The sequence below is a fragment of the Mercurialis annua genome, linkage group LG3 (genome assembly GCF_937616625.2).
Source record: "Mercurialis annua linkage group LG3, ddMerAnnu1.2, whole genome shotgun sequence".
Taxonomy (NCBI): Eukaryota; Viridiplantae; Streptophyta; class Magnoliopsida; order Malpighiales; family Euphorbiaceae; genus Mercurialis; species Mercurialis annua.
In genome coordinates this window covers 8,821,464-8,837,775 of record NC_065572.1, presented here as the reverse complement: position 1 = coordinate 8,837,775, position 16,312 = coordinate 8,821,464, and the positions used below count along the sequence as shown (strand labels likewise).

Below are 16,312 nucleotides of genomic sequence, written 5' to 3'. Positions count from 1 at the left end.
TATAGTACCGCGAGGCTAGTTCGTACAGGGTACGGTAACTAAAGCCCGCGAGGTTTAACAGTTAATGTAAATATTTGGTTATATGATATATATGTAATTGCTTCCGTTGTTTCATATTATTTGTTTATTATTTGCAAAAAAAATATTATTAGTGATTTGAGGCTTGCTACGGGTTCCGGAGCTACCACTCCCGTTCCCTAGCGCCGGTTGCGGCTCAATATTTTGGGTCGTGACAAAATTGTTGCGATGGAAGTAAATCGAACGAACAGGGCTTGGGTTTTCTCATGAAGTTGTCGTTGCTTCCATTACTTTGTGAGTGAAGTTTGCTTCACTTCTTTTATCTGCAAACAATTCTATTTTTGCCAAAATCAAATTTAAAAGAAAAGAAAAGAAAATATGAAAGAACCAACTAAGTCATGCTAGATAATGAAGTAAGCTTTGTGGGTTTCTCTAGATTTTTGTTTTAAAAGGATGATGAAAAAAATGAAAATAAATGAATGGCTGTGTTCGGGGAAGAAGATGAACAAAGTGGGGAGAGGTGGCTGGTTTAACCGGTTGACAAAAAAAAGAAATTCCTACGTGGCTTTTATTTATTTTTTTAGGTAGAACACGTGCTTGATTAAACGGAGTGTGGATTTTACGCGCATAGCAGACTTCCATTCAGGGACCTACAGATGCGAATCCGTGGAGTTAAAGGACCAGTAAAAAATAAAATTTTGTTTAAGGACTAGATAATTAAATCAGGTATAGTTTAAGGACCCAAAAATGGGTTTTTTCTAAAGAAAATAGAAAAGAAAAAGCTCACCTAAGCTTTAATGATGGGGTGCGACAATGAAAGGATTGAAATGAGTGTTTGGTTTGAAGATGATGGAGATAACCATGTTTATATATATATATATATATATATATATATATATATATATATATATATATATATATATATATATATATATATATATATATATATATATATGGGACGACATTCCACTTTAATCCTTGAAGTTCGTATATATTTTTGTAATAACTCAAATGTTTAGGAATCAAAACTAACTCAACTTTAAATGAAAATTTTCAAATAAATTTTAAATATTATTTCACGGATAATAAACTCGAGATTATTATCCCGAGACCTTTATTTTATCTAATACTCCCTCCGTCCCATTTTATTTGTCCACTATTATATATTTGTATGTTCCAAAATAATTGTCACATTTGTATTATATACACATATGTTCCTCTTTTACCCTTAATATAAATGGATATAATTTATAGAATATTGTGTACTATAAATACATATGTTTGACTATCTTACATTTTTAATGCAAAAATTTAATGACTACTTCTTTTCTAATATAGTAATTCTAAATTAACTTAAAAATCAAAAAGGATACAAAGGGAAGAATTATTAGTAATTAAAATTTTTTTAATATGTATGAAATTAGAAAGTGGACAAATAAAATGGGACGGAGGGAGTATTATTAACATATTTATTAATTTCTCCTTAATTAAATTCACTTACTCGTTCCAAAATTCTCAAGTTAATTTTTTGTGATCCAAATGTTTTAATAAACTCCTCCGGGTATTTAAATTGTCAATTTGAATTTAAATAATATTTTTCACAGCCCTGATTATCCAAATCATGGTCAACCGAGCATGGTAATTTGAGCAGTAACTTTTCTCGCGGTTCTGATATGTTTTTCAACCAGTTTTTATGAAACAAAAATATAAAATTTAAGAGGATATTGATAGCTTTGATTTGACATAAAAACGTCGAATTCCAATGTAGGAATAAGAAAGTATGAGCTCGATAAGTTCGTCGTACCAAAAACCGTTCTTATTTTAATTAACCAAAAATTACCAAAATAAGTTCCTATGATTCCTATTTTTTTATGGGCTTCTATAAACATTTAAATTCTTCATTTGAATTTAAATATCTCTTCTCATAATGTCGGTTGTCCGAATCGTGACATGTAGCTTAATTTAAAAATAGAAATTTCGAAAAATTATAACTCCGTCCACGATCTACCTACTGCTGGTAGTGCGTCATTTCCTCTACCCTGAACAAATGCCTCATCGTGAGCCTCCTCCTCCTGTTGTGCTTCTGCAGCATGAGCTCCCGCTTGTCCTTGATCAAGTATATTTTGGATAAATATTGCCTTTATATATACTGGTAGATTAGGCTGGAGTCTCAGTTGCCCCTTGCTACGGGTTTTGGTACAACCATACCCATACCCTAGCGTCGGTCACAATCTATGAAAATGGGTCGTGACACTATTGCGACTGCTAATCGATCTTCAGTCAAACATATATGAGTTGCATTTCTTGGATTTTTTGTGGTAGTGTGATTAGGTTCCTGAGAAACTTGGTCAAGGTGAAACAACCGCTATTTATGTTTTTGTGTGAGACTTTGGTGCCTGATATTCATATGATGACCCTAAAGAATGTGTTGGGGTTCGATGGGTTGTGTACGGTTGATAGTGTTGGCAAGAAAGGAGGTTTAGCGTTAATGTGGGGGAGTTCGGTTGATGTATATGTTTTGGATGCGTGTGAAAATTATATTATGTCGAAGTTAAGTCGATAGAGAGAATGTCTTGGCGTATGACAGGATTCTATGGCATTCCGGATAGATCGAGAAGAAAATATTCATGGGAGTTGTTAACTAAACTGAGTCTAGTCAGTAATTTGCCGTGGAGTGTGTTTGGAGATTTTAACGATATTTTCTCATAAGATGAGAAAAAGGGGGTGTCGCACAACCTGTGTCGTTGATGGATGGTTTCCGTAATGCAGTAATAGAGAGTAGACTAGAGGATATTGGAGTTACGGGCTATATATTCACTTGGGCTAGAGGGAGGAATCCGAGTAATAGAGTTGAAGAAAGGCTTGATAGAGTTCTTTGCTCAAAGGACTGGCTGGAATTATTTCCGGAATCGGCAGTCCATAATTTTAAAACCACAACGCCAAATCACTTACACATCATTCTCTCGACTCATGGGTCGACGGTTAAGTCTCGTGAGAAGTCTTTCAGGTTCAGTATCGTCTGGATAGTGAAGAAAGATTGATGTAACATGGCGGTGAACAGCTGCGGAGTGGGAATAATCTTGATGTTTTGCGGAAACTTGACATGGTCCGAGAGGATTTGAAATCTTAGAGTGGAAACACGGGCCGCAGTATAAGAAGAGATTTGGTATTTTGAACAAACGCCTGGGGCAATTCTAGAATCGCAATAATAATGCGGGAATGGAACATTACAACAGATTATCAAAAGAATACCATGATATATTATTAGAGGAGAAGGTTTAATGGAAGCAGAGGGCTAAAAGTCATTGGTTAATGGAGGGGGATGCATCCACTCGCTACTTTCACAAAACGGCCTCTACTATGCAGCGGAACAACCAGATTGTGGGACTCCAAGATGAGATGGGTGAGTGGAGGAACTCAAAGGAGGAAATTCACTTTATTTATAAATAGTATTTTTCGAACCTATTACTGATGCTAATTTGAACTCAAAAGATGCTATTGATATTGATCCTTCTATTGATGATGTTCATGATGACTTGCTAAATAGTCCTATCAATGCTCTCGAGGTTAGAAAGGCTGTGTTTAGCATGCATAATGATATATTCCGAGTCCTAACGGTTTTAATCCGTCTTTCTATAGAAGTTATTGGAATGTTGTTGGTAGTGATGTTGTCAATGCGTGTCGTGATTTTTTTGATTCTGGTTGCTTGAAAGATGGAATGAATAATACAACCTTTGTTTTAATTCCTAAAAAGAAAATTCCTAAGGAGATGTATGATCTTAGGCCTATTGCTCTATGTGATGTGGTCTACAAAATTATCTCTAAGATTCTAGCAACGTATGAAAAAATTGACGCCTGTTATTATTTATGAGAATCAAAATGCTTTTGTGGAAAATAGATTAATCACATACAATTTTCTCACCGCCTATGAAATTGGGCATTATTTGAGACAGAAGAGGCGAGGCAAGTTTGGTATGGCAGCGCTCAAGATCGACATGAGTAAGACCTACGATAGAGTGAGGTGGAATTTTATTGAATCAATGATGCTTGGTTTGGGCTTTAACAGCCGTTGGGTGGGTCTTATTATGAACTGTAGTTAAATATTTGAGCATAGGAGATTGTGTCGATATGGACCCGATTACGCCTTCTCGGGGTTTGCGGCAAGAAGATCCTTTTTCTCCTTATCTTTTTATTATTTGTGCGGAAGGTTTGAGTTTGATGTTATCTCAGAAGGAGAAAGCGAAGAAGTTACATGGAGCTGTGATCTGTTGTGGTACTCCTTCCATTAGTCATCTGTTTTTTGCTGATGATTGCTTTTTTTTAGAGCTTCGCTTGAGGAATCAATAGTGGTGAAGGGTGTGTTGGACTGTTATGAAATTTTATCAGATCGGAAGGTTAATTTTCATAAGTCCAATATCTTGTTTAGTGGCAATGTAAAGGGTGAAGTGCGTGGGGGCATTTGTGATAAGCTGTGTGTAGGAAGCTATGGGTAGTGGAGGTTATATGGGGCTGCTATCACTAGTTGGGAGAAATAAGAAGAAAATCTTTGGTTTTAATAAAATCAAAGGATGGAAATCTAAAATACTATCTAGAGGTGGTAAGGAGATCCTAATTAATGCCAAATTACGTTATGAACGTTTTTCTCATTCTAAATAACCTTTTGTGATGACCTTGAGAGGATGATGAACTCTTTTTGGTAGGGTAGAGAGTAAGTAAGGAAGAAGGGCATAAATTGGGCTAGAATGGACAAACTTTGTATGCCGAAGAAGTTTGGAGGTATGGGGCTAAAAAAAAGTATGTAAGTTCAATGTGGCAATGTTGGTCAAACAAGCGTGGCGCCTTGTTAATGTGGAGAATAATTTTATGGCGAGTTTTTTTGAAGCTAAGTACTTTCCGCAATCTAATTTTCTTAAAGTAAAATTAGGTTTTAAGCCTAGTTATGTTTGGAGAAACATTTTTGAGGTCTAAGAGGGGATAAAGCTTGGGTCTAGAGTTAGAATTGGTAATGGTAAGAAAACGAAGATTTGGCGATCTCCATGGTTGATCGGTCCAGACACTGCCTATGTGAGTATTGTACAGCCCCCTAACCTTGCAAGTGCAACGGTAAATCAGTTACTGGATGTGGATGGTAATGCTTGGGATATAGGGCTGCTTAGGGATGTGTTTGATGATGTAGATGTGCAACGTATTTTAAGTATCCCTGCTAGCAATCAAGATGTGGAAGATAGATGGTGGTGGAGTCTTGATCCTAAAGGTAAATTCTCAGTTAAAAGTTTCTATAAAATGATTTTTGGTGGTGTGAATGCAACCCATATTTTAATTGAAATTTACTTTAGGGTTTATCAATACCTCTTTATGTTTGTAATTTTTTTGGGGAGCTTGTGTTGGGTATTTGCCTACGGTGGATGCTCTAGCTAGTCGAAAAGTCTTTATCAATTCCATGTGTTCAGTTTGTAGCTCGACTCAGGAGTCTTTATTGCACATGTTTTGCAGGTGTCATCTAGCAAAAAATTTTGGGGCCTGCTGAAATTAAACAGGCTGGAGAGGGTTGATTTATCGTTTAAGGATTGAGTGCAGTGGTGGATGTTAAATTTGAAAACGGAGGAGCAGGTCTTAATTATGGTGGTCTGTTGGTAATTATGGCTTAATATAAATAATATTATTTGGAAGAAGAAGGCGGGGACTGCTGGTTATATTGTTTCAGCTACTATTTTCTAGCTCTCGTCTTGGCAAGCAGCTTCGGTCGTCAGTGGTAGAAAGTGATAATGGGCGGGCTACATCGAAAGCACCTCCTTATGGTTAGGTTAAGGTGTATACAGACGCTGCTATCTTTGTGAGAAAACACAAGAACATGTTAGGAGTGGTGGTTAGGGATTGGAAGGGGGACGTTGTGCAAGCTCAGCAATGCAACATTGATGGGGTCTTTTCTCCTCGGCTAGCCGAAATATTGGGTATCCAAGAGGCTCTCAGCTGGCTAAAGGGTCGGTCGAATGTCATAGTTGAGTCAAATGCGATGGAGGTGATTTTAGAGATCAGGAATTCAAGTTTAGTGGAGCCTGATTTAGTTGTGGAAGATTGCTCAGAATTAGCAAAATAGTTAGATAACATGTCTTTTTGGTTCGTGAGACTATTTGTAAATCATGTTTTAGCGTAAAACACTTATTACATGTCAGATCATCAGGTTATGTCACTTTCCTTCCGAATTTTTTACAAATATAACTGCTTTTGATTTGATTAATTAAAATTATTTCGACGTTAAAAAAACGAAATACAAATTAATTTTAATTCTTAAAAAAAAAATCAACCTTTCAGAAATAATTAAAAAAATTAAAAAAATTGGGGACACAGGGCCCATCCTCCCTAATTTCCCGGTATAATTAAATAAAAACATCCGAGGAAATCGCTACTTATTTTTAAACCTTTCAATTTCACAGCCAAAACACAAAACAAAAACCCCTCTCAATCATTTTAAAACCCAATATTTTTTTAAAAAATTCAAACATTGTCTGTATATCACGAGGATGAACCAGTTATAATAATATACAAAATTTAATTTGTTTTTGATTGATTTAATTATTGATTGATTGAAGTCATCAATCCATCAATTAATTAATTAATCAATCGAGAATTAATTACTACTTCATTTTTCACCTACATTGTGCGGATCTAATCCGCATTTCAAGAAATGCGAATCAATTTATCATTTGCTGCATACATCTGAAAAATCAACGATTAGAATCTGCATTTTGTGGATCATAATTGGATGTTGATTGTTAATTTTGTTAGAATTTGAGGATTTTTTTGTTGAGATTTGATTAAAATTGCGATAGAATGGATTCGATATCGGCGGTTAGTGAAGAGCTAGGTCAGATTGATGGCGAAATAGCTGACATTTTTCGAGCTTTGTCGTAAGCTTAATTTTATTTTTGTTGTCGTTTTGCATTTATGTATATTGTGAGATTGCTAGATTTTATCATATTTATGGATGTGTTTGGTGGTTTGATAGTTAAATGTATGGTCGTGTATAATGTGGTTGTATAATGTTATGCAGAAATGGATTTCAGAAGTTGGAGAAGATTAAGGATGCTAACAGGCAGAGTCGTCAACTGGAAGAGCTTACCGGCAAGCTACGGGATTGTAAGAGGTATCTGTAGTTTATTCTGGTGCTTATAAGTCGTTCTTTTTGATGTACTTGTTATTGTACGTGTATGCAGTTGGGTGATAGTGTAGAGACTTATTTAGGCTCGTTTTATGCTCGTAGAAGTATTCTATGTTGATCTATAAGGAGGATTGTTTTTTATTGGCTTATAGGTATAATTGATAAAGCCGTTATAGACAGAGTTAAAACAATGTCAGGAAAAAAAGTTCATATTTTATGCATAGATTGAAATTTTAAGGAACTATTTCTCCAAATCTCTAGTTGGTAAATAAATTTGATAGGCCAGTTGTGGAGTAAAATTACATCCCAATTCTTTTTACCATGTATTTCATGACCAATAAGACATGAATTTATCCTCAAGTGGTTGTTATCTTGAATGCAAGGCTTTTCTGGTTGCACCATTCTTTGGTCAATGTTCGTCGAGTGTAGAACATTCTCACTCTTACATCTGACTGTATATGCATACATGCATATGCGGTTGGGTGACAATGCACAGCCTCATATAAGAGGATTATATGATCGTAAAATTGTTATGAGTTGAGTTATTAGGGACACTGTTTCTTGTTGGCTTATAGGTGTTAATGTTGTGCTAGTAATGTTGTGCATTTTCCATAGAAAAAACACCTCCCTGCTGAAGGGAGATACATTCTACTGGTACTGTTACATATCTTTCATTAGTCTCTTCTCTTCATCCCTTATCTAATACTGGTGCGTTCTCATGTTTTAGGCTTATCAAAGATTTTGACAGAGAAGTGAAGGATTCGGAGGGTAGAAATGACCCAAACACAAATAGAATGCTGAATGACAAAAAGCAATCGATGGTCGGCACTGTGTTTTGATCATTTTATTAATTTTTTAAATAAAATATAATTCTCTTACTTGATGCATAATTTGTATTGTCATCCCTTTTCATGTCCATAGTTATCTAAGAGTTGCTGACTTTTTAATGCAGATAAAAGAGCTGAATTCATATGTTGCTCTTAAAAAGCAGTAAGTTCCATTTCTTCAGAAGTTAGTACGTTTAAATTCAATCTGATATTTAGAGATTGACCTATGCAGATAGAAGGTTGATTTGTTATATTCAGTTATTTGTTTTACTCTTGATTTTTGCACTTGTTTTGTTGCTATAAAAGAGTTTATGTTTCTTCAAATACTGTGCTTCTGCTTGCTATTTCTTGCTTGTGATGAATAAGTCAAAGTCTTTTTTTAACAAATGGATTTAGGATAATTGTTCATGCCTTTCTGAATATTGGGATTCTTTTCTTCTTAGTTTATCTTGTAATGAAGTTTTTTCCAAGACCATTATATGTGGTTGCACGTAAAATTGTACAATTGTATTTAATTTTGTTTTTAGTCTTATTGGTATTCTACTATAATCCTTTATCACCCTCAATATATTTGTAAATTAAGTAAATCGATTAGCTGCTGAAAATCAAGAAATAGTACACATGATTATTTGGCTCATATTCATTACAGTTTGATTCTTCATGTTAGATTTCCAGTTTTTACCGAAGTTAGCTTTCCTTTTTGTGCTATTTAGTTATAAAAGTGAAGAAATGTATTTCTTTTGACTGAAACAAGAAAAGGAAATAGCTGATTGCTTGACTAACATTTGACTTTTTTTGAGTCAACTGTCACATATTCGTTTATCATATGTATGTACTCATAATAGTTTCATTTGTTGCTGAAAATAATGATTTTAACATTGTTTTGACGCTTATGCAGGTATGCAACCAATTTAGAAAACAATAAGAGAGTTGATCTCTTTGATGGGCCAGGTGAAGATTTAAATGAAGAAAATGTGTTGCTAGCTTCAGGTAAGTTACAATTATTTTTATAGATTTTTTCTACGTATACCGTTTGGGAGCAAACAACAAAAGTTTTGCGATGATTGAGATTACTCTCAGAGTTTCCATCATACTGATTCCCTTTTCTGTTTCTCTTGGCGTTTTGTAGTCCTCCTCAGTCTTGCTTTGTCTTTTGTATGCTTTATTAGTGTTTGCTTCATCCTCTTGCTTCACATCTGCATCATCCTATTGTGTTTTGCCCTTAATTTTTTTTATAATTCTAGGACTAGGCATTGTTTGTGGGTTTTCTGAGTTTACAGAAAATTAGTAGGTCATTTTATAGAATTGGGATATTTCTTTCTTCAGATATACCAATTACTGGTAGCAGACTCTAGAGAGGTGTATTTTTTGAATTTTGAAATTTGTTTTCGGAACTTTTGTTTTGTTTTCTTTGAATCATTTACTATAATATTGTAACCTGTAGTCAGATATTTATCTGTGCAATCAGTTATTGGTCAATTTTGTCACTGTATATAAAGGAAAGGAATTACATTACACGTGTTCTTACCTTGCTGTTTTTATGGTGCTTCAGGAATTTTTTCCTTCTGTACTATGCCAAATTGTATCAATTACCGTCATGCTTTTGCTTCGAAAGGAATTAAAAAAAATTGTCATTTTGCAATATTTGAAGCACATATTATTCTGAAGTTCATTCACATTGATTGAAATTGATAGATGTATTATACTTCTTAATTTTTTTAATAAAAAACTGCATTGGCTAGACTCTTGAGTTGAGTTCCTAGGGAGTGAGAGACTAAAGGAGAAACTTGTATTTGTATGACTCAATATTGTAGACATCAACAGATGCATATGTTTGAAGCAAATGGAAAGCAACTTACCATATTAGCCAAAACTCTTATTGTGGTTTTTAATGGAAAAAGGTTTCTTGTGTTTGGTTTAGGGTACAATCTTGCTCCTAGAATTATCAGGTGAAATGGGCCTAACAATGGTTGGAATATGAGAGAGATCAGAAGGGGTAACAATTATGCTGTAGCATAAATTGACAATGATCTGTTTTCTGATATTTAAAAAGTTATTCCAAAGAATTTCTATCGAACAATATGTTGGAAAATAAGAGAGATACTTTGTCAATGTGGATTAGACAGAAAGAGGGACAGCAAGACAAAATCAAATATCGGGATTGTGTAGGATTATCTACTCCTCTCAGTTCCATAGTCTAAGGGGCAGCTGAATGTATAATACTCCCTCTGTGCCAAATTGATAGCCAGTTTAGAACAAATATGGTTATTAAAAATTTAGTTTCTCTTGGTAAAATGAGTTAATTTATAAAAAAAAGCATTACAATTACCCTTATTTAATTTAGAAGTAACTTTATTTATCCTTTTGTATCTTTTGAATACATTCCACTATAATTAATGAGGGTATATATGACAATTACTCGTTAAAGTAATTATTGCGTGCCTATAATGTACAACAAAGAAACTTGAAATAATTACAAATGTCATCAGTTATGATATATAATCTATCATGACGTAATCTTTGTAATCGATTTCAATAAATTTAGGCTTTGTATATTCTGTTAAACTTCAAAACTCCTTGTGCCTTCAACTAATTGGCTTTTGTTTCAAATACAATATTAGTCTGGATAGAAATGGTGGCCTGAAAATTCATTTCTTTCTGGCATGATAGAATCTGTACTGTGCTTACTTTATTATCAACTTCCTCCGTAGGCTCAACAAGTTATCTGAGACAAGGCTTTTTAGCTTCTCCTTGTTTGGTTTAGAATCTATCTATGCATTTAATGATTTATGCATTGTTATATGATGGGAGTGAATGGCTACTGCGTGCCTGATCTTCATTTATAGCAGTCTAAGATGGGCTAAATTTCTTGCAGCTATGACCAATCAGCAGTTAATGGATAATGGCAATCAAATGATGACCGAGACAGATCAAGCAATTGAGAGGGGTAAAAAGGTTTGTCGTTTTTAAAGGCCAACAAATGTTATTACTATTTAGATATGGAAACTTTTGTCTCAGCTTAAATGTGCAAAATACAAAAATTGAAAATGAAGAAATTAGAATGATTGTTCCTGTTTCTAAATTTGGTTAAAAGTAAATTTCTATTGCTGCTTATTCTAGATCGTTCAAGAGACCATTGGTGTTGGAACAGATACTGCAGCAGCACTTAAGGCTCAGGTACCATAGCATCTGATAAATTGTCATTTACTTGTATAATGTCTGAGAAGTTGGAATTAGAAATATTTCCTTAAAAAATACTGAAATTTATGCTCATGCAATGGCTGGGAAACTAAGAATATTTTCCTGTGCAGACTGAACAAATGAGTAGGATTGTTAATGAGCTTGATTCTATCCATTTCTCAATCAAAAAAGCTTCTAAACTGGTCAAAGAAATTGGTAGGCAGGTCAATTTCTAAAATATCCACTTCCTTTTATTTTTGTCGAACCTCCAACCTAGATGTAGCTCTTAATTATTATTTCTTACTGGAATATTTTCTTTCAGGTTGCAACTGACAAGTGCATCATGGCAATGCTCTTCCTTATTGTCGCTGGAGTTGTAGCTATCGTCATTGTAAAGGTACATCTGTTCACTTGTCTTTACCTTTAAAGTACGAATCTTCAAAGTACGGCTTGAAAGTTTTAGATTACTCTTTCTCTTGTTGCTCTGATTATTTAATTGATTTTATTATCTAGAATTCATTTCATCTATGAGTGAACTTGTTTAGGAAGACCTTTTTTGTTGTTATGACCATAACTTTTGTGCCTCAAGTTGGTTCTATGATGCCAGTATTCCTGGACCCATCCATCTTAAAGAGATTTACAGATAAGCGTCCTGATTTTTCTTTTTAAAAATTTGAAGGCCATGACTTTTGCAACGCTTAATAAAAGCAGTTAGTTAGGTAATTTTGGTATTTATTTCTTGACTGATAATGGATAACTCATTTTTCTTAACGAGAGTTTTTGACTTGGAATGTTGAGGGGCTGCCTAGACTTTGTTTGAACAGGCCAAGTATAGGCCGTAATTTAGCTGACCTCATTACTGCTATAAGTCATTTTGCCTAAAATGCACCTATTTCAAGACAAATTTATCAGTGCTTCATGTAAGTGTTACCGTTTGTCAGTATAAGATACTTTAAGGATTATAGATAGAACCCATGAACATTTCCTATAGTCATGAATTTAGGAGCACTAAGAGTTGCTGTACAGATCATAGCTGGGTGAGGAACATAACCTATATCTGGTCTGTAGACTGTAATGCATCTAGTAAATCTGCAGTCTGGTTCTTAGCACAAATTCAAAAAATATTTTCATTTTTAATCTAGGGTTAAATGCAAATTCATACACCAACTTTGACCTAATTTGCAATTACAGCATAAACTTTGAAACTTGGCAATGTCAGTAACCAACTTTACACTTTTGGCAAATCGATACACCAAACTCAAAAAACACTAACGTGGACATTGTAATAAACTGCCATTTGTCGTTTTATGATTGGTCGGTGTACCAATTTGCCAAGAAATGAAAGTTGGTTACCGACATTGTCAAGTTTAAAAGTTTATGTTGTAATTGCAAATTAGGTCAAAGTTGGTGTATGAATTTGCATTTAACCCTTTAATCTATGAATTGAAGTGGTAGCTTCTGTTTCTGATTTTTTTAAGGCAATGGAATGTATCTCACATCTTGTTGCTTCACCTTATTAAATCACAAAAAAAAATGCATATAGTTCTTAGTTTCCCATGATTAAATTGCATAGAAATTTATCTGTTGAAATCCCACATTTCAATGCCCTGAGCTCTGTTGTACAAGGCCACAAGGGACATCACCGTATCAATTCAAATTTAAGAGGAGAACACACCTACTTCTAGGCTTCCAGTAGTTAAATTTAGGGTTTATAATCATTAATTTATTATCCCCATGAGTTTAGGTCGAACTACTCTTTTTCCCATTAGTTTAAAAAAATTACTAACTCTCTCACATTTTAGTTTTTTTTTTTCAACTAAAACCCTCCTTAATAAGGGAAATTTTAGTTATATAATTCATAGAGTCAAGGAAGAAATAGCGATTTGTCAAAACTGAAGAAAAAAACTCATTATTTCGGACCTAAACTCAGGGGGCAATAGTAACTGACCTTAAATTGTTTGTAGATTGGTCCCAAACGTTTGATTTTGTAGAGCTCTATCATACATGAGGTTGAGGAAGATTTTAATTGTAACATGAGGATATAGGTTAAATGGACAAGTCCATGCAACCATGAGCTCTTATTGGAAAAACCTAAGTAGAAGAGAGTTTCATAGAACTTCAAATGGACCAGTTAATTTAGACTTTAGAGCATGTTAGAGGATGATGAAACATGTCCATTAAATTACAGTAGCAAAGATCAAGATGTTAGGAAGATTTGAAGGAAAAGATTCATGGTATAAAGAGCAAGTGCAAAATGAATATGTTTGAGTTGTCCAAGTGCAAAATGAATATGTTTGAGTTGTCCACTGAAATAGTTCTTAAGCTCGAATAAGATGGTTTAATTTCTTTTGTTATAGACCAGCTAGTAGCTACTAACTTGATTTATTTTAGTGGACCAAAGAAAAATTATTTAGTAGTACCTGAACTTTCTGTAGATTTTCTAGGTCTAGTTTTAGCATAGTTGAGAATTAATATATTCGTGTGTGGTGATTAGCTAGATCGATGTGAACAGTTAAGTTAAGACTTGTGATCTTCTTAGATTGGTGCCCCCATCAAATCTTGCATTCTATCTACAATTTAATGATCTGGAGTATTTCATCAGGGTCCTTCCCTAATCTATTTCTATCATTTTAATCTATATTGCACAAAAATTTCTCGGGTCCTATGTTCCGCTTTTCGTTTCTGTTTCCGGAAATGCTTATGAAGCTCGTAAAATTTTATATTCATAACCTATTCTTATAAGAAAGATTCATTTTAGTAGTACCAGATAAACCTACCAATCAGTGATAATAATATATAGATACTTTTCATGTTAAATTAACTTGCAGAAGATTCTGCTAAAAGCATGTTGATTTGTGAAAACTCTTAGCTTTGAGAAGTTCTCTATACAGCCTTTATAGACTGATATAACTGGTTCCATCATATTTTGAGGTGTGACTACTTGCCAAAGATGTAGCTGCAATATTATAAAATTGTGTTTGGAAAAGTTATCTTGATGTTCAAGTAGTTGGCATCGGGGGTATGCACTTGGTTCAAACCTAACCGAACCAACATTTATTTTTTAAAACCAAATTGAACCAAATATATAAAGAATTAAAACGTTTAAAACCAAACTGAATTCAATTGGGGTTTTTGGTTTGGTTTGTACTATATTTAATTGAATTGAATTTACTTTCATAACCGAGAATTCTTTTTACAATTTCAAATTAAACCGAACCAAATTTGTTGGCTCGGTTTGGTCAGTTTTTGCATACTCGTGGTAATCATGTAGATTCTTTATCGCTAGGAGTTCCGAAATTGTCAACTGAACTTTTTACATTGATACATGTTAAATCAATTTACATTGCATATCTTGATACTAAAAAACTATTATTTGCTAATGCCACCAAGTCAACTTGAGACTAGAGGCTGGACATTCTGTATATTTACTGTTTGTATTAGTCGACTTAAGCAATTGAGCTTTTGTTTGTACTTATATATGTACTTATGTTTGGTTTCATTAAATTTTCAGCTTGTGAACCCAAACAACAAGGACATTCGGGATATTCCTGGATTAGCACCTCCAGCTCAGAATCGCAGATTACTGTGGAATCCTATTTAAAACGCTGGTTACATTTGTCCGACTCACCGGCTTGTCAAGATACTTCAAAATCAGTAGTGAAACAGTTAGCCGCTTTTTATGTTGTTAGCAGGTAGCGATCTGGCGTTCTACTATCAGTTTCGTGGTGTTGTATTTCGGTAAAAACTGACTTCCCCAAATACTTTCCTCCACAGTATTGTTGTAGCTAATATGATAGCTTAAATTGGAAGAAGCCTTCACGGGTATTACCAGAACGATAGAGATTATTCTCCAACCGAAGAAAAACCTAAATCTGTATTCTGTGTGTATTAGTTCATAGCATCTTTAATCACCTTTATGTGATTTTTGTTCTTTTATTCTTCAGCTTTATAATATATTTGATTTATATGTATTTCTTTTTGAGATTGATTCATTCAATTTTACTTACATTTGGGTGGTATAGTACTGAGTTTGTGGGGCTGAATTCAAGGGATTGAAGTACATTACTTTTCCTTTTGTTTCCTAAACATTTCTTGATGGGAGATTTTATATGGACTTTTTTATGTACAAATTAAATTTAAAGTTTACATGTCTATTAGTCGATTATAAATGATGTAGAAATAGATGTTGGAAATTTGAGGCACGTTTTGGAGGATTTTGATTCTTGAATTTTTTTTGGATAAATATTTTGATTCTGAATTACTTTCAGAAATTTGATAAATAGAAAATAAAAAAAGATTGCTATCATCTCTTTCTGAAACGAAATGTGACAGGAAACGTTAAAGGTGTAATGAGTTGATTCACTTTGTGAATTACTTGAAAGTGATCCCAAAAATATTTGAAATTAACTTTGATGTCAATTGAATCGATGTCGAACCTGAGCTATTTCGAATTAAATACTAATTGTGTTTGAATTAATTGATTAATTATTATTTTTGAATTATATTTATTTTTAAATTTTATATTATCTGATATTAAATTATTTTAGCGAATTAAAACTGAATGTCTCAAAATGAAATTTAATTGAATTTGAGTTGAGCTGAATTTTGGTATAACAAATGTTTATGTGCCCCTTTGAACTTGACATATATGATGAAATTAAATTAAATTCGTGATTTTGGAAAAGAAAAAAAACACCATCATACTTAACATTTTGATTCTATTTACCATTAACTGCCAATAAATTTCTACCACATCAACTCCAAGTTATATGTAATACTACAATCATTTTCTCCCATTTTATTTGAGGAGGTGAAGCTAGTTAGGTCGTCAAATTTGAAAGTATTTTTTTTATTAAAGTCATGAATTTGATTTAATTTTATATATTCCCTCTATCATGTTTAAAAAGAAATATATCATATTATTATATATCATATCTAAAAAGTTCATATCGTATTTTATGTGCCAATTAATATGGATTTTTTTTATCTCTCTTTCTTTTCAAAAAATTAATTACTCCCTAGTCCCTCCGTTCTAAATTGATAAGCAGTTTAGGACAAATACGGATATTAAAAAATTTTAATTCTCTAAATAAAATGAGTTAATACATGAAAAAAAATCATATTTACC

General features: G+C 33.4%; 1 protein-coding gene across 2 annotated transcripts; it reads left to right on the top strand.

Annotated features, from left to right (window-relative positions):
• The first annotated feature begins 6,446 nt into the window (after positions 1–6,446).
• Positions 6,447–15,155, top strand: LOC126675250 (novel plant SNARE 11). Of its 2 annotated transcripts, XR_007639712.2 has the most exons (11): positions 6,447–6,926; positions 7,070–7,162; positions 7,905–7,998; positions 8,130–8,167; positions 8,903–8,994; positions 10,880–10,959; positions 11,125–11,181; positions 11,316–11,408; positions 11,507–11,581; positions 14,696–14,876; positions 14,959–15,155. XR_007639712.2 is itself a non-coding variant. In XM_050369860.2 (10 exons), exons 1-10 carry the CDS (start codon positions 6,850–6,852, stop codon positions 14,783–14,785), a joined length of 789 nt encoding a protein of 262 aa, XP_050225817.1. In that variant the 5' UTR covers positions 6,447–6,849; the 3' UTR covers positions 14,786–15,155. The 2 variants fall into 2 exon arrangements, 1 of the variants encoding a protein (XP_050225817.1); XM_050369860.2 differs by having other exon boundaries at positions 14,696–15,155.
• The last annotated feature ends 1,157 nt before the right edge of the window (positions 15,156–16,312 follow it).